At 33.4% G+C, this 18,093-nt stretch overlaps 2 protein-coding genes across 4 annotated transcripts in view; one reads left to right on the top strand and one right to left on the bottom strand.

Annotated features, from left to right (window-relative positions):
* The window catches only part of IRSp53 (Insulin receptor substrate 53 kDa), a 33,824-nt gene extending 19,710 nt beyond the window's left edge, over positions 1-14,114 (bottom strand). For all 3 annotated transcript variants that reach the window (XR_011032020.1, XM_068287003.1, XM_068287004.1), the window contains exon 1: positions 13,694-14,114. The gene's annotated coding sequence lies outside the window, so the exon portion shown is untranslated. The remainder of the gene's footprint in view (positions 1-13,693) is intronic.
* Positions 14,115-15,908: 1,794 nt separating this feature from the next.
* LOC137574564 (uncharacterized) lies at positions 15,909-17,847 on the top strand. Its single transcript, XM_068286925.1, has 6 exons — positions 15,909-16,049; positions 16,112-16,396; positions 16,553-16,846; positions 16,904-17,031; positions 17,104-17,505; positions 17,559-17,847. Exons 2-6 carry the CDS (start codon positions 16,146-16,148, stop codon positions 17,702-17,704), a joined length of 1,221 nt encoding a protein of 406 aa, XP_068143026.1. The 5' UTR covers positions 15,909-16,049; positions 16,112-16,145; the 3' UTR covers positions 17,705-17,847.
* The last annotated feature ends 246 nt before the right edge of the window (positions 17,848-18,093 follow it).

Here is an 18,093-nt window from a genome sequence, read left to right as displayed (position 1 = left end):
TGTTTTTTGTTTTTGTTTTCCTTTTCGTTGGGCTGTCGAACCGCCAAGCAGAGCCAAAAAGAAGTCTTTGACTCTGACTCTGACTGACATATCTATGTATGTATGTATGTACGAGCTTACCTATAGTAAACCCAACTATGTATGTATGTGTGTAGGCATGCCATAAAAAGATAAATTCCATAACGATCAGCATGAAATGAAATTAACATTTTTGCGGCTTTTGCTCTCAACTCTGTTTTCAGTTCAATTGATTAGCAAATATTTCAAAACAAAGCACAAAAATGAATAACTGAATTAAATTGTGTGAACTGAATAGTTTGAAGAACAATTTAATATAAATACTTCTTATCAAATCCACTTTCAAATTCATCTACAATTCTCCATCTTTCACTTTGTCAACATGGCCATCTTTGTTCTCCTGCTCACAGGAGACAAATATAAACATTTCTTAATGACAAGTTTCATAAACTTTCTTGGCACATTAAATTATACTGAATTTAAATAGACTCTAGTCTCAAAAAACGATTTCATTCTAATGGATTTTCTGGATTTTGTGTGTGTGTTGAAATAAAATTTAAAATCTATTTTCAATTCGATGCGGACACGAATAGAATCAATAAAAAGAAGAAAAAAAAGAGCATAAAAGGCGGCATCGAAAACCAGTTGAGTTCGATGTACCATTAACCCAGTCGGCCGCCCATTTATGCAATTGGTCTATGAGGATGGGGCGAAGGGGCGATGGGGCAGCTTACACTTGGACACACCCAACAAGTTCAGGCTTCACATCTCATCTTGCTCACGTACATATGAAACTGCTGCTGCTGCTGATGCATCTTTTTCTGGTCATATACTTGCCGCTGCTCGAGGCCATCATAAATTAGGTGAAGATGGGATCTCTCAAAGAGTTGCCGCCTTGTTTTTCTCTTCCTATTTATACTCTAGTTTTTCGAACCCCTTAAAACTGACTTTATTTTTCACTCTATAAAGAGTGTTCACTTCTCAGCGTTTGAAATTGAAGAAAGAACTTAAACATATTTGAATTTGGTTTATCCAAATCTTTTTTTTTTTTTTTTATAATTAATTAAATATTCTTTGAAATAAACGTAATTAAAGACTTGTATATTTGGTTTTTAATTTTGGCAAAAAAAAATCTCGTAATAATAAACAAAAATCTATACAAATTAGTTAATAAATTTTATGGCTATAGCCAGACCTCATTTGTCATTCATTACGCCATGTTTTTTGGCATTTTTTTTAACAATATTTATATTGATTAAATACACATTGTTTTATTTGCTGAGACAAAACGATTTTCAATGGAATAGTAAGTTATATGTGTGGTAGATGAATTGAATGAATCAGTAGAACTTATTTATTTCTCAAGTTTTTGTTCTCATTTGAAGTATTGAGTTTAGATTTTGATCTTTGTTATTTGGCATGTTATGCCATTTGCGTCTTTTGTTCATGTTGTTGTTGTTGTTGTTGTTTTGCGGTTGCAATATGCTCATAGTTGAAAATAAAAGTGAACGCTATATACCGCTCCAACTTGACTGTGGTTTTTTGTATGGGTTATGTATGCCTTGCGGTTGCCCAGATATTCAATCTTCATCTTCATCTTCATCATCCACCATCATCATCATCATCGTCATTCTCATCAAATTGTTCCGTCAAACGTGTTTTACTATAGGTATGTATGAGATTATTTGTTGCCTCTTCTTTTGCCACATGCTGCATTGCGTGCTAAAGTTCTCTTACACTTTTCAGGGCATATATGTTTCAATAACCATCTGAATAGATGTTTTATTTGCTATTGAAAACGTTCTATTTCATATAAAGTTCAATATTTGTTTTCTTTGTTAAAGAGATTAAATTATTATCAGAATTGCTTAGAGTTTATTCTTATCATCGAGACCATAAAGTAAGTTGTACTATTTTAAAAACTAAAAATCAAAGGCTTTAGTTTTTCTACTTAATCATTTATTCTTAGTTAGAACTTGAAGAATTTGCAGTGAAACTCAGAAGAAGTATATATTTTATCCGTTAAAAAGATTTAATTATTTAATCATGTTATTCTTCTTTTTCTTGGTATCTGATTTTATAATTACCAACTAGTTTTACTCTCAAAAAGGCATTAAGATTCTAGAGTGGTAAGTAAAGTCTGCTCAAAAGTTTTAAAACATATTGCATCGAAGATGAAATTCATTCACATAAACACGGCAAACATGTTGAAGTTCCTGGTCAAAAGAGTATTCAAAAATGTTTATTATAACCAATATTTGTTAACCTCTTTGTTGTTGGGTTTTCTCATTTAATGCGGATTCTTATTTGGATTTAGCTACCTCCACTTCAGTCTCCTCTTCTATCTTATTTATTGTCTGTTGTATTGTACTTGTTATTTGCCATTGCGAGCATTTTTCAGTAGTCACCCTTCTACATCTCCGTCTCTCGTCTTGATCAGCAGTTCGGTTTCCATTTCTGAGCCTGGGTCTGGGGCAGTCACGACATCTCGATATCGAACAGTCGCAGCCACCAACCACCAACCACCATCGTTGTTGACAGCTCAAGGTCGCATTCCTCAAAGCTGACGCAGTCATTCAATAATTCTTATTTGAATTTATTTTTATTGTAAGCAAACAACTACAAAAAAAATAATACAAGTATACACACATACATACACACGTATTTCATGTTTTTTGTATTCTGTATTTTGAAATTCTATATCTACACACCTTTCACCCTATACATTTCTTTTGATATGTCTCCTTCTCTCTCTCTGTGTGTGTTTCTTGGTCTTAGCTGATTTCCAGTTATAAACCTTCCGACCATGAAATTGTCTTAACCATTCAATCAAGTCAAGTCAATGAACTTTTCAACACAAATTAAAAAAAACAAAACCATCTAACCGATTTAATTTCAAATATATTTTGCAATTTCAAAATTCTTGTGTAATTCTTTATCGAATTCCGATTGAAAAATTTGACACAATTCAAATCGTTTGAAACCGGTTTGAAATTCTTTTGCTACCAAATAAATTTTCATTTTTTTTTTTGCAGTTGATTAAATTTATTTCATTTCGGTTGCTTTGTCTCTTTTTGGGTCTTATGATAAATGCGGATTAACTCTGAGAACGCAACAAATGACAACAACAACATCAACAAAAATAAAACCCAAAATCAAAACCAGTTAACTTACAAAAAAGAAAGACAGACAAAAAAACAACAATTTGCATTAGAAATTTTCTATCTTTCTAATTCATATGCATACAAAATTTGTTGTTGTTGTTTTGGGATTGTCAACTAATCAATACTTGAGAAATTGTCATTTCTCAGGCTCTGTGATTTTTTTTTTTTTTTTGAAATTTGCTTATGAATAACCCAACGATTTGTTTAAGAAAGTTCAACGATTTTTTTTCATTCTCAATTCCATTTTTTTTTTTTTGGAGCAGAAATATTATGAAGAGGATGAATTTTTACATAAATTAGAATACATTTTCAGTCAAAAAGAGAAAAGGCTTAATACCTAGCCTCATATATTTATTCATTCCCCTTCCCAAAAGTTCTTTCTCGCTCTCTGTGTGTGTGGTTTTTAAGTTCATATACCCATTTAATTGCAAGTGTATTTGATTAGTGAAATTTTTGTTTAACCCAATTCAACAGATTCTGTCTTAGTTAGATCTTTTTCGTGATCTTTTACAGTGTCTCGACTAACCTCGTTTTGAAGCCTTATTTCATTTTATTATAAACCTTTTTGCTGGCTTAAATTGGCCATAAAACAAAAGACTTAAGCAACAAACTTGATGCGTAATTACCTCTACGTGCTTTGAAAGCAAACAAAAAAAAAAAAAAACATTCAACAGAATTCAACATTTAACAAATAAGCCAAAACAGATGAAACCAACAACAAGCAAAAAAGCCAACTCATAAAAATCACTCAATAAAACCCGAGGGAAATGAACCATCTGTAAAATAATTCATAATTAGCTGGCCAAGAGAAATTCATAGAAACGTGAGTTAAGCAAATCAAATTATCAAGTGGGCGACCGAGACACAAAGAGCAAAAGACAGACACACACACAGAGAGAGAGAGAGAGAGATGTTGGGGGGAGGTAGAGATAGAAAGGGAGGCGGATGGTAGTTGTCCGTGCATTTAATTAGCCATTTTCACACATTTCACTTTCAACAAGCTGCCAAATTGTAAGAAAAAAAAAAAAAAAATATCTATATATCTAAAGAGAGATATCCAAATAACTATATATACACTTTGAGGCAACTTCAATGAAACGCAAAAAAAGCCATTAGCCGGTCAAGTGTACGTAGCAGCGTAGGTTGTTGCCTGAGTTGACAAGATTGTTGAATCGACATCAACCGCTCAATTCCCCTCCCCTCCCCCCTCACACTACTTCGACATCTCCGCCGTCTGTCAATCTGTCCATCTGTCCATCTGTTGCTTCCTCTGTTTATCTTATGGCGGTGATTTGCTTTCAAGTGGCCAAGGCAATTTCTATTTTTGTTGTATTGTATGTTTGTATGTACATACATACATATATTTGTTTGTATCTATGTATGTCTTTTTACGTTTTGTGTCTCAAAAGAAAAACCAATGTGCTTGTCGTTTTCATCTCTTTTCTCTTCTTTCGTTCATACTTGTTCCGTTAATTGAAAATTTCCCATCGCATTGAACTTGCTGAGAACCTGAATTGGCCATTTTGCCCAGACATATATCTATCTACCAAAATAAAAAAAAAAAGCCTAAATTCACCATAAATTTTGCCTCGCCCACGAAAACATTTACATACAAATGTTGTTATAAGTATTTTTAACCTGGGCAATTGGCATTCATTTGAGTTTTGTTGATTAACAAAGTGAATGGCAAACGAAATCAGAAGTTTTTTTCATCAATCTAATGCCCAAAGAACATAAAAACTGAAACTCAATTCATGGCACTTTCTTTCACAATTGCAAAAGAAATGAAAAACTTGTTATTATCCAAAGAAATGGATTAATAAAATTCGATAGAAACACTTAGAGAAAAAGTAGATTAAACTATAAGTATGAAAAGGGAACAAAATTAACAAAATGAAAGACAAAATTTCATATTTAAAAAATAAAAAATAATTAAATGTTTAATCTTTGTCACTTGAAAGATTAATCATTTAGGGCAGAATTTTTTGTCTATTTCACATCCTTAGATCTGCCTTTAATCTTTGTCACTTGAAAGATAAAAGGCAGATCTAAGGATGTGAAATAGACAAAAAATTCTGCCCTAAATGATTAATTTCTTCTATTTTTTTATAGATTCTTGAAAAATCAAAACATTTAATGTCAATTGGGGACAATAAAAATTTCAACTTATTATTAAAAAATTTGTTTGTTCAATTTACAAGAATTTCTAACTATTTGCTTTTACCTTTCTCTAGATCTGAATTGGTTTATAGTAGAAATAAAAGATATAAAAACGAACTAGAATATATATATCTATATTACTTACTTAGTTTAATAGCAAAAGTATTTTTATAAATTATGAGATAACCAACCTGAAAAATACATAGAAAAAAAAAACATTATTAACAATTGCAAAAAATTTTGTATACTTATTTAAAAGAATTTTTGAATAAACATTTTTTCGGCAGCATCAAAAAACAAAAAAATTTTAAATGCTAATGAAAGCTAGCATTTATTTTTATTATTATTATTTTTTTTTAGCATTTTTATGTCAACAAAAATACTTGCTAGTTCGTACTTAAATGATATTGTGAAAGTTTTCCCATCCTCAGGCCTCAAAACAAAGAGATTATTCATTTTATACATAGATTTTGTTTTTGCTAACTTTTAGTTTAAGTTGAAGTTTTTTTTTGCACACGCACATAAAATAATTTAGTTTTTTTCCGTTGTGGTTAAAGAAGAAGAAAGTAAAAGGCTTTTGCCCAAAATGCAATTATCTATTTATGTAGATGGAAAAACTCAATTTATGGCATGTAAATGAATGAGCCATTTGATTGGCCATAAACAACAGAAAATGGCCCGTAATCAGTATTAACAGCTATACATAGTTGGACCTCCCATCCCCCCCTCTTTGACCGTTTTTAATCATCCTTTAGACGTAAGTTAATTGAGCTCTATGGGTTGTGGCCAATTTAATGCTCATAAATGGCAAAAAGAAGCAAAAAAAAAAAACACTCTGTGAGTGGCAACAATTTAATTATACATTCGACTTGCGAAAAAAAAAAAAAACAAATGAAAATGGAAATGGAAATTAAATCAAACAGTCGTTTTGTATGACAATTATATATCATTTATGTTCTCAGCAAGAGGCTAACTTTAGCAACAACTTGTGTAACAATTTGCAATTATTTCAAATTGAGTTGTGGCCAATCACTTCAAACACTTTGAGATTTGGTATCGTAAGGATTGTGGATTCATGTGTCCTTATAGCTCTCACACTTTTTTGTCTTTGCTCCTTTCGTTGGTCTGTCTGTATGAACAACTAGATTTTAAGGTCTATGAGAAGTAGAACCACCGAATTTGAGATCTGGACTTGTATAGTATGCACACTAATCAAGTTTATCAGCCACGCCCCCAGAGTTACTTATAGACTACACAAGCTGTGGACATCAAATTTCTTTTGAGTTTTCTTATTTTCCACTTTAGATTCCAATATTAAACATAAAAACATTGCCTTACACAATTTTTGAACTATTTCAATTAAATTTAATACTCTAATTATTCAAATTAACATCTTTGGACATAGAAGTAGTTCAAATATATGGTTCAAGTCGGCGAGGTAACTTACTTACTTCATTTCAAATGAAAAATATACTTAAATTTGCTCAATCTTAAGCTAGAATTAGCATAATGCACCAAAATTTGTAAATTTGCAAAATGTTTAGTAAATGTTTATTTATGATATCTCTAAGTGAATGCAATTAAATCGTTTTGCATTTCAGAGGCTAGTTAATTCAATCTTGATTTGAATACGTTTTTTTCATTTTCAAGCTAACTGAAGTCGAGGTGGTATATATTGTTGTTGTTGTTGTTGTTATTGTTACTCCACTTTTATTTTATGGTTGTATGTACATACATACATACCTCTCTCTCTCTCTAGCTGTCTCTATCTCTATCTTTTTGTTTGGTTTTTTTCTTTTATTGGTATCTCTGTCTGGTCTTTTGGTCTGGTTATTCATTACATTACATTTCATTTCATTTCCATTTTACTAACCACTTTGTTGCTTTGTTTGTATGTATGTATGTTTGCTCGGCTTTTTGGTCATTAAGAAATTGTTACAAATTATCTATGTGGCGTGCAAAAGTTGCCGCTAGTTGTTGTTGCTGTTGTTGCTATTGGTGTTTGTGTCGTTTGCAACATTTGCTTTTGCCTTAATGCGATTTGCATTGAAAATTGGCACAAAAGTCGATTTCAGTTTTGGGTTCGGCTCGGTCTCAACAAGGTTGAGAGCGCCGCTGGTACACAATATTGTCTGAGAAATATAATAAATAAATAAATCAGTTGAGGTCAGTATTTGATCAGAGGTTTTGAACCAATTGCCATTCAACATTTTGCCAAAAAAAACAGAAAAGAGCTAAAAATTGGGTTAACAAATGCGTAAAGTATAATCTATCTTTTGATATTGAGGTGGAGTATGTACACATACACACATACATACATACATACATACATATATGTTTTCTATAAATCAAATTATGCTTAGTTCATATCAAGCAACACCCCATGGCGTATGCGCAATTTCCTATCACACACTTTGGTATTTTTTAATGAAAGTTTCAATGCAGAAAAAGATACAACAAAAAAATTGCAACCGCAACTGGGCAACGCCCACAAAGCACAAACAACAACAAAAAAAAAAAAAAAGAAATAACTTGATATTGACTACTGGACGGATTATTAACGCATTCCTTTTCCGACAATTTCAAAAATTACAAAATCAAATCTTTTTTGCAAATTTCAAAAGAAAAATTGAACTGTATGTATATTGTATTCATTTCAGGTTTCCTTCAAAAAAAAAATATCAAAGAAGTTAAATTCGGCTATGCCGAAGTTTATATACCCTTGCAGTCCTTGACAATAATAATTTCACATGTTCAAAATTTCTTTTCTGCAACTCAATTCATTAATATACAAACAAAACAATTTTACTCTTCATACTATGTACAATTTGTTCTTCTTCTTCCCTCATTCCCTAAGCAAAGCAACGCACGCATACACATACAGTTTATGTAGCGTTGCGTCTGTGTGTGTATGCATGTGCTCTGTTGATTTGATGATGACGTAGTAGGCAGCAAGCAGAGCTGCCGGCAGCGATTGAACCGATTTATATAGACTGTAACTTGTGTTCTATTTATCCGATCAGGGTCAAATTTTGGGATCTGAGATTTTATATCAAATTCTATTATATTGGTAAATTTCATGGGGATACTCCAATTTTTGCAAAAATTTTTGTTCCAGAGCTATATGATATAGTAGTCCGATCCCAAAGATTTTCATACTTTATCTCACCCGGGTAAAAAAAAGCTCCCAAAAAAAATTTCATCCCGATAGCTCTTAAGATGGCTGAGTAAAACGCGTACGCACCGACGGACAGACGGACAGACGGACAGACGGACAGACGGACATGGCTATATCGACTTAGCTTCTCATGCTGATCAAGAATATATATACTTTATGGGGTCGGAAACGTCTCCTTCTGTGCGTTACAAACATCTGACCAATTTTATAATACCCTCTGCAAGGGTATAAAAATACATTTTCCATTTCAATAGAATGCAGAAACACACACACACACACACACACACACAAACAAACATGTCTATGTATATACCACAAATGCCTTTTGGATCTGTAAGCTAAACAACTTTCAATGCAAATTTTTAGCATAAACTTCAGTTCGGTTTAGTTTGGACTTCACTTGGTTCAATTGACTGAATGGAAAAAAATGCGGTTAATGTGGTTTATAGACATTGTTGTTGCTGTTGCTGCTGTTGTTGTTTATCTGTTGATGGTATTGTCTCTCTGCTTAAGGTAACTTATGCACTTGTTCAACAGTTTTCCTAATTAAGTCAAATGCACATTGACATTTTTTGTGTTTTTGTTTCCTTGCCAAGTGGTGTGAAAAGAATTGTTTATGAGTGAACACATACCACATACATATACATATACATACACATATATGTATATGTATTTTGTTATATGCCAACATAAATTTAAACATTTTATGGCCAAGTGAAAGGAGTCTTCAAAGTGTTGTAACCTTTTCAACACAATCTTTAATGCTGTGTGTGTGTGTGTGTGTTGCACTCAGTGTGATTGCAATTAGTTCGTTACTTAGTTAGTTGGTTGGTTAGTCGGCGAAAGGCCTTGAAAATCATTTTGCACCACATTACACCGCCTTAATTGTCCAAATGACCATAAATAGCATTTGTTCCATCTAAAGAGATCTAACATTTAAGTAAAACCATCTTATAAACACCCTAAAAACTATTTTTCAATGACTACTTTTTAGAATGTTTAATAGAGACTTTAATTCTCAAAAACTTCTAATGATTAACTTAAAGTTCTTTACTTCAGACCATCCTCTATATATGACAGATCTAGATAAGATAATTGAAAGCTTAACTTTCCAAAACGTTTAAAGTTCTTTATTCTTAAACATTCCCAGAGGATAAAGGGGAACAAATAAAGAAAGAAAGGAATAGAAATGAATTTAATTTTTCTTAGGCCATCGATCGCCTAGTTGATTCTTTAATGTATCTTGGATGATTAAGTAATGAATCTTTGCTGAAGGATAAAATCAATCAAAATCAAGTCAATTAGAAGTAATTCGTAATCGTCTAAGATGTGGAAACTAATGGTTGACATTGAATTCCATTTCTAGGGAATCTGGAGGTTAAGTGTGGGGCATATTTAAATGAATAAGAAGTGGGAGAGACTCAGCTTCTCTCTGAATTAACGGATACCCACAATTTCCTTAATCGGTGGCTCAAAGGAGATCTACTTAAACTATAATACTCTTGGGCGGCGCTTTACCCCCCTCCCCCCATTAAGTAATCACATCTATCTATATTAAATATTTGAATTTTTGATCATTTTGCTATTCAATTAATAGCCAACATCATTTCCTATTGCATAAGTTTTGAAGGAGTTTTGATTTCTTTTTACCGTTTGCTTACAGGATATGAATGGTTAATAGATTTCACATTTTGACAGTTTAAACATTTGAATATTAATTTTGCATACGCACGCGGAGAGAGATGGAAAAATAAAAATGGTACTCATACGATGAATTTGTTTTTGGAGTGGCCACTTTAAGGAAAATATTTGTTTTTTTTTTTGCTTTCTGCCCCTACTTCAAGTAGCTGGACAACTCCCCCATCCACAGAAATCACACACACACCAACACACACACACACAAAGTAGACACAGACAGAGATTGGTTAGGCACCTTCAGCTGGAAGTTGGTGTCCATTGCCACCACAGACGAGAGCCAAGTGCCAGGTTTGTTTTGGTCTGTGAGCTGGCCAAATTGTTGATGGACTTGTTTTGGGGCGCCTACAGCAAACAGCAGCGGCGTTAAAAGTGAATGGGGCACAGCAGGAGAGGTGTAGATGCAGAGGGAATAGGAAATACGAGAAGAGATAGAGTGAGAGAGAGGGGGCGGTTTGGGGGGGGGGTACTATCCACGACAACGTAGCAAATCGACGCTTTAACAATTTGGTTAAAAGTTTAATAAACTTTATGAAATGTTGTCTTGAGTGGGAAATGCAGTCAACGTCCAAAACGACTTCAATGACACTGAAGTGTCGGGTGGAGGGAGGGGAACGTTTTAGCAAGAGGGCAAGTGGCTGCTGCCGAAAACGGGCAGGGGACAGCAATAATGCGCAGAAAAACCAAAACCAAAACCAAAAAAAAAAAAAAAATTCAAGGAAAGCTATCAGGAAACAGCCTGACCATGTTAGAAAGTTGCACATTTATTTCTTTTCCCATTTGGTTTTTTTTTTTTTTTTTTTTTTTTTTTTTACTTCTGTTGCATTTATCAAAAATGATTTAAGTTTTGGTTTTTTGCTGAGAGAGACATTGCACAATCACAAAAATTTGCATTTTTTCTTTACATTATCTTCTAATGACAATTCATTTTGTATTTCCTGCATTTACTATATTATATATATATATGTACTTGAAGAATTCCCCTCACCTTAATTTAGGGTTTCTAATAAGTTCCTTATGGGCTGCATCTTATTTAGAATATTAACATCTATTTAACTATTTTCAAAGGGAAATTTTAATGTCCAGTATAAGCTAATGACTTGAAGAGTTTGTGACTCAATTTAAAAATATTTAAACAGATTTTAAACTATTTAATGAACCCAACCAAACTTCTTTTATCACATCATTTTCAAAATGCCAAAGTGCAAAGGGTTATAAAGATTGGAAAAGAAAAAAAAAGTCTTTTAAAATAGAAAATGTAAAAATAGTATAGATAAAACTTAATCAAAGATGAGCAATTTCGCTTAATTGAATTTGGCATTTATAATGGAATATTCAAACATAATCGAAATCAAATGAATTTCTGATGATATATCGACAGGAGTGGTTGAAGTGAGATGAAGAGTATGTGGGGGGGGGGGGTATGAGGATTTGCAATAGGAGTGTCTTTTGGGCCAGGCCACTCCTCTCTCTATATAATGTATGTAGAGAGAAAGTGGGCAAATTGGCTCAAACGCTTCGAGGGTTATCATTATTATTGTATGCACATAACAAAACAGCCAAACAAGTTGTCTTAACTGGACTTTTGAGAATCTGGTAATAACAACACACAGCAATTTGAATTAATTACTATATAGATCGACTTAGACAAAGATTGAAAAGGATGGAAAGAGAGAGAGAGAGAGATTGAAAGCAGATTGCAAGGAAGTGAAAATTAGAATCAGAATCTGGTAATTACGGGTTAAGCAAGCTAACTAACTAACAAACAGGCCAAACCAATCCATTTAGCCTGGCCATATGCACAAGCATTCCATCCAGGAGGAGAAACTAACTAGTAATGAACTGATAAGCTTATAATTAACAGTCAGGGAGATATATAGAAAAAATAAAAAAAGATAGAGCTAGACAGAGAGAGAGAGACAGAGAGAGAGAGAGTTTCAACTCGGCCCCATGCTTGGTTTTCATTTTGTTGTTGTTTGTTGTCTTTTTTTTTTTTTTTGTTTTTTTTTTTGGTCAGAAAATATTTTTTAAAGGCGTGTTATTTTTTCAATAGATTTTTGTCTTTAATGACTTTTTGGTCTTCGATGTCGACGACTCTGGGACTCTGGCTGTTGGCTTTAGCTTTGGCTTTGGCTATGGCCCATAGAGAGGAGTTAATGGCTTTGATAGTTTGAATCTTTTGTTCTCTCTGTCTCTCTGTTTGTCTCTTTTTTTCCGAATGCTGTGCAGAATTTGGCGAATGGGCAAAAGTCATAAGTTGATTTGGGTCTGTTTCGGTTAGTTTGGGTTTTGTTGAGATTTTGGGGTTTTGGGTTTGGTGTCGGCATTGCTTTTAAGCAAAAAAAAAACACAAAAATACCGCTAGCCATGCGCTGCATAATGAGCTTGGGCTACCTGTGGATCGAAACGCCATTGGAACACCTGTTCAAGTTGCTAAATGGGTTTTCTTTAGACTTCAAAAACAGAAGAAACAATATAAATGGGTCACACATGCTGAGAAAACTACAAAAACACAAAATTAAAACAAAAATTTTAATTTTATTTGCGGCAAAAAGGAAATTAAACATAGGGACTAACAATAATTAGTTTATTATTAAGCCTATGGAAACCAAAAAAAAAACCTTCATCAATCAATTTGTTCAATCTAATCTAAGCACTTTAAATCTAGTCAGCTTAATCTTCAACTGAAATAGTTTATAGATTTTGCATTCTAAGAGATAGATCATATAATCTCCGATCTCCTATAGAAGATATTTATTCTTAGTTTTGAAGAAACTAAACTTTTCCAAAAGTTTCATTGATTGTTTCCTATAATTAATAAAGATTAGAAAAGCTTTTTTCCATTACACTTTATTTATTTGAAGTTTTCTTAAGGATTAAAACCAAAAATTGGAACAATTTTTTTTATAAACTGAGTTCTTTTTATCAATTGTTATTACGTTGAGGTTTTTTATTTGCCCTTTAAAATTTGTTTTTTTTTAACTTTAAATTTACACTTATTTTCGGAATCTTCAGCAAAATGGCAATAAAAAAAAAGACAGAAAAACCAACAAATCGAGCAAAGAAAGAAGAAGAAAAAAAACGAAGAACTCATTAAATAATTTGTGCTAAAATGAGAACATGCCGAGACGAAATCGAGAAAACAATAATCAGAAGCAGCAACAACACCATCAACAACAACAACAATAACGACACATAAACCACAAGAAATCACTGCAAAACGAGCCAAGACTCACACACTCATCCACACACACCTCAAACTCATCAGCCAAAGAGTTCAATGCACGCAAATCGGATTAAGTAAAGAAAATTAAGTAATACCTGCAAGTGTAAATACATATCTATCTATATGTATATTTGTAGGCCGAATCGATCGAAAGGAAATGGAAACGAACTACAACCGGAATTCCGCATAGAAAGCTAAACCTAAAGCCATGAGAACAATCTAAAAGATACATTTCATAATTGTTTATCTTACCTTTTTGTTGTTGTTTGGAAAATCCAAATGTTTTTCAATTTCGAGTTCGGTTCGGAAAGTTTTGCAGTTGAGTTACAATCCAAAAACAAAAAAAAAATATTTATCAAACATCTGTTTACACACTTAACATAAACAAAAAAATTATTCATCAAATCACTTGATGTGTGTGTGTGTTGGGGACAATTGAATTATTGGTTTACATTTATGTTTCAATTTCAATTTCAGTTCAATATTGCAATTAACAGTTGGCATTAGACGAAAAGGCGTGCGCAGGCGTTACAGGTTAAGCTTACGATACAAGATAGAAATTCACGCGCGCTAACGGAAAATCAGTCAACCAAACGGCTCGAAGCTGTTGCCTCAAAACACAAAAAAAAAACTATTCAAAGTCTTGGAGCTTTACGTTGCACTCGCGCTAGCGTTTTCTTAACGAATGACATGGTATTGCGCGACTACCACGAACACGACCACGACCACGACGTAGACGACAACGAGCAACACTCCATTTTAACGGCGAAAGCGAATTTCCTCTTAATACAAATTGTAGTACAGTATAGTTTGTTTGTTTTTATGTACAATTAATCTTAACTTGTACATAATATATTGCAACTTATTTTAGGAAACTTATAAATAACTGAAAATAAAGCGAAAAAAGAAAATATTAAATTTTTCGTTTTTCGTTTGGATTTCGATAACGATATCGATTACGTAACGTGCTTTTGCGACAATAATACAGGGTGGGCCAAAAGAAGTCATCCGATGTTGTCTCATTTTTTTCTAAATAATGCTAATGTTTATTTGAACAATAAAATTCTCAATGTTTAAATAAACATTTATTTTTATTTAAAAAAAAAAAAAAAAGACTTCTTTTGGCCCACCCTGTATGTGTTTATGTATATCGATATCGATAAACTAAACAGACGCCAAGCTTCATGCGCCAATAATATTGTATATAGATAAACAAAACGATAAACAAAACACCCGCTAACTTGGAGGATTGGATAATTTTCAAAAATTTAAAATTTAACTTAAATTTCTTCCCCGGCCTCGGGAACATGAGCAAAGAAATGAAGCCCATGTTCTTCGAGAGCTTGGAGGAGCGGATTTCTATGATGCACAGCGGTGCATATTTCAATACCAAGGCGTTAATGGGGTTACAGCCCCAAAAACTGTATGCGCTAAACTTGGACGAGTTCTGGCATCACGCCCAACAATATGTTCATAAGGTATGTAATTGCAATCCAATCCCATCAAATTGTAATTGTAATTCTAATTCTTTTAAGATCTTTGTCATTTACATAACAGATTTGGACACTGAGGACCAGGTGCTAATGTGTGCGCGGAGCACCATTCCGAAAAAGGAATCCGACGAAACTGCAGAGAGCATTCGGGAAGTACTGGAGGAAATACCACCGGATGTAGGACGCAATGTATTGGCCATTGTGTCAGATCGTGGTTTTCTGAAATACTGGTTTTGGAAGCATTTGCGGCCGTTATGATATTTTAAATTAATTTTAGTTTTAAAGACTAGAAGGACACCTATTTTTGGTTATTTATATTCAAAAATCTTTAACGATATGCAAAAAAATGCATTAATGCAAATTAATTTTATGTACTAAATTTTTATATTAAGACAATATAAGATAACAAATTATTAAAAAATTATTATTTTTATTAAAAAAAGTAAACAAAATACTAGTTTGAACTTCATTAATAAAAAAATTATAAAATTTGTAATACATCAATTATACCAATTTAGCTTAATTAATTTTGTTTTGTTTAATTTAATTGGTAAATGTTTACTACTACTCGGGCCCAAAACGCGCTTAAACTACATAATTTTGGTATCAAACGAAAGAGAAAAATTGCACGAGCACGACCTCAGGCGATTTATTTCGTAGTTTTTGAGTAATTAACAAAAGAAAATTAATATTTTTAGAGGGACTATAGCTAAAAGTAGCTTTTTCCCGCTTAAAAAAACTGTTCAATTTTGAGATGGTGTTGCCAAATGCCGAATTTTGGATACTCGAATACGCGGGCTTTTTGAATCTTTTGTTCGCACTATTCTCAACAAACGAAAATATTGTTGAGTTTACAATATTTCTTGATTTTATAGAACAAATATAGTTTAGATTAAAATATTTGGCTACCAGGGCGGTCAAACAGCGCGCCAAATAAAAAATAGCGTTTGACAACACTGAAATCTAGCTTTACCCGATTTTTCCACTTTTCAACACTGAAATCTCGAGTAGTAGTAGTAAACATTTACCTTTAGCAAACAATAATACATATGTACTGATAGAAATGTCCATGCAATAACTACCAATAACGGTGCTACAGACAAACCAATTGACAGGTGAGTATAATACCTACATAAGTTTAATTAACGGATGTCTTTAATTATCAATTATTCTGCAGTTTTATCAAAAAGGACGTTCTTTTAGTGGACGCCATGGAGGAATATTGCACTAATCCTGGGCAATCCAGTAGTGGCAGCAATACAGCAATTTCAGCAAAAGCAGCGCTAAGCGAATGCTCAGCGGCTTGGATCAATTATTTAAGTATTCTAAACAATTTGTGTACTGCCGGCTGTAAATTAGCACATTCGATCGCTGTTCTGGAGCAATGGTCCTTGAACGAAAAGCCGCTTTTCAACAATCACCCAACGTCGTATTTGACAAATTCTTGGAATGATTTGGCAAGGTAAATAGTAATAGGTGCTAAACTAGTACTAATCAATATCAGCGTATGCATACATACATATGTATATACGAGAAGTGTGATACACGTATGTATGATGATACTGGAGATCATTTAAAGCATGATGAACTAGTTAATTGACTTCTTCCTTTCATATAGGGCAACCACAATGGCAACGAGCACCGTGAAGACTCACATGTTGGCGGTATTGCAAGATTTTGTTACTTTATCGTCTGTGGACCAAGCTCCCAATATCAACAATGAGATGGAGCAAAAAAGAATTAGGGAACACAACGAACTAATTGTACTCGAGAATGCCCAATCGGTTATTAACATTCAACATCAATTTTGCGCCGCCAGCTATGATGCATTTTCATCGCTAACCTGCTGTTGTGTTTGCCAGTCTCCGGTAGGATTCCCACATGAACAGGACTGCAGCGTACTGAAACAAAAGTAAGGCAAATGCAAGCGATTAAAGTTGCAACTCATTCAATTATACAATTTTTGTAGATCTCAGAACGATCAGCGCTCTCAAACGCCATCACCTAACTTTTGTGGCACTAGCATGAAAATGGACTCGTCCAAGGGGAATTCTTTAAGTGATCAGCGCTCCATATCAATTGGTATTTCAGAATCTGGTAAGAAAACAATTTCATTCTATGAATTATTAATATTTTAAGCTTTTCGTTTGTACTTCTCTCTTCTTCAAGTTGTGCTCGATCAGCAGCGCGGCTCTTCTCCACAACAAACATTTCGGGACACGATTCCAATGCAAGCCATATTCGAGCACACAAGAGGTCCATTGCCAAATCCGGGTCACTTGCTCTCAATGAAAATGCCTTTCTATCGAAACGTCAAATCGCCATTGAACTTTCCTTTATTCCCGTTAAACGGACAGCGACGTTGGTCCGAGGCTGCTGCTGGAGAAGTGATCGATGGCATTCCCACCGATCCGGAAAGCCAAATGAGAAGATGGTCGATGCCATGGGAAGCATCTAAATCGGATCAAAATACGGTAACATGGAACCAGACGCGAATCATGCCAATGAATACCACAAAGATATCAATTTACAAAATGAACAGCTCTGATCGCTATACTTCTCATACATCAGGTAACTTTGTAAACCAATCATAATTGGACACAAGTTAATTAAATGTTTTACAGAAGGAAATTGGCCCACTTCAACAACTAGTCAAGATGGCTTAAGTGAAGCAATTCAACTACTATCATTTAGACCAACAAAAATTGTTCAGCCCAATGCTCAGCCTGCCGTTTCATCGCCAACATCGGATGCCATCACATCAGACTAGACCAAGTCTTGTAATCCATTTAAAAACAATTAAGAATATTAATTTAGAATTTAAATTTATATGTATGTGTATGTCTTTATGTGTTTTTATATGTTAGAACTAAATTGTGGTAAATAAAACCAAAAGACAGACGGCCCTTCAAACTTTGGCCATGCCTTTTACTTAGTATGAATAAATTGTATTTTAATTTAAGTGATACTTACTGTTTGTTCTTTCAAAATTTATAGTTCGTAACGAACTCTTACCGTTTTTGAATGTGGCGCCAATAGGTAGAGAATTTGGATAGTTGGATTATCGAATTTGTTAAACAAAACCAATCCTTTCTTTGATGTTGCTCTAGTTTTTTTTTTTTGTAAACTCAATTTCCTTGACGCCAGTTTACCTATTCT

Source organism: Drosophila tropicalis, unplaced genomic scaffold (genome assembly GCF_018151085.1).
Source record: "Drosophila tropicalis isolate 14030-0801.00 unplaced genomic scaffold, ASM1815108v1 contig_463, whole genome shotgun sequence".
NCBI classification, from domain to species: domain Eukaryota; kingdom Metazoa; phylum Arthropoda; class Insecta; order Diptera; family Drosophilidae; genus Drosophila; species Drosophila tropicalis.
The sequence above is the reverse complement of the archived record's forward strand: the minus strand, read 5'-3'. Positions and strand labels throughout refer to the sequence as shown.

Excerpts from the sequence above, each read along its gene's own strand:
- LOC137574564 (XM_068286925.1), top strand. The coding sequence starts at position 16,146 with ATGGAGGAATATTGCACTAATCCTGGGCAATCCAGTAGTGGCAGCAAT. Across the intron at positions 16,847-16,903 it reads TGCAGCGTACTGAAACAAAA|ATCTCAGAACGATCAGCGCT; the intron begins GTAAGGCAAATG and ends CAATTTTTGTAG. Across the intron at positions 17,506-17,558 it reads CTATACTTCTCATACATCAG|AAGGAAATTGGCCCACTTCA; the intron begins GTAACTTTGTAA and ends AATGTTTTACAG.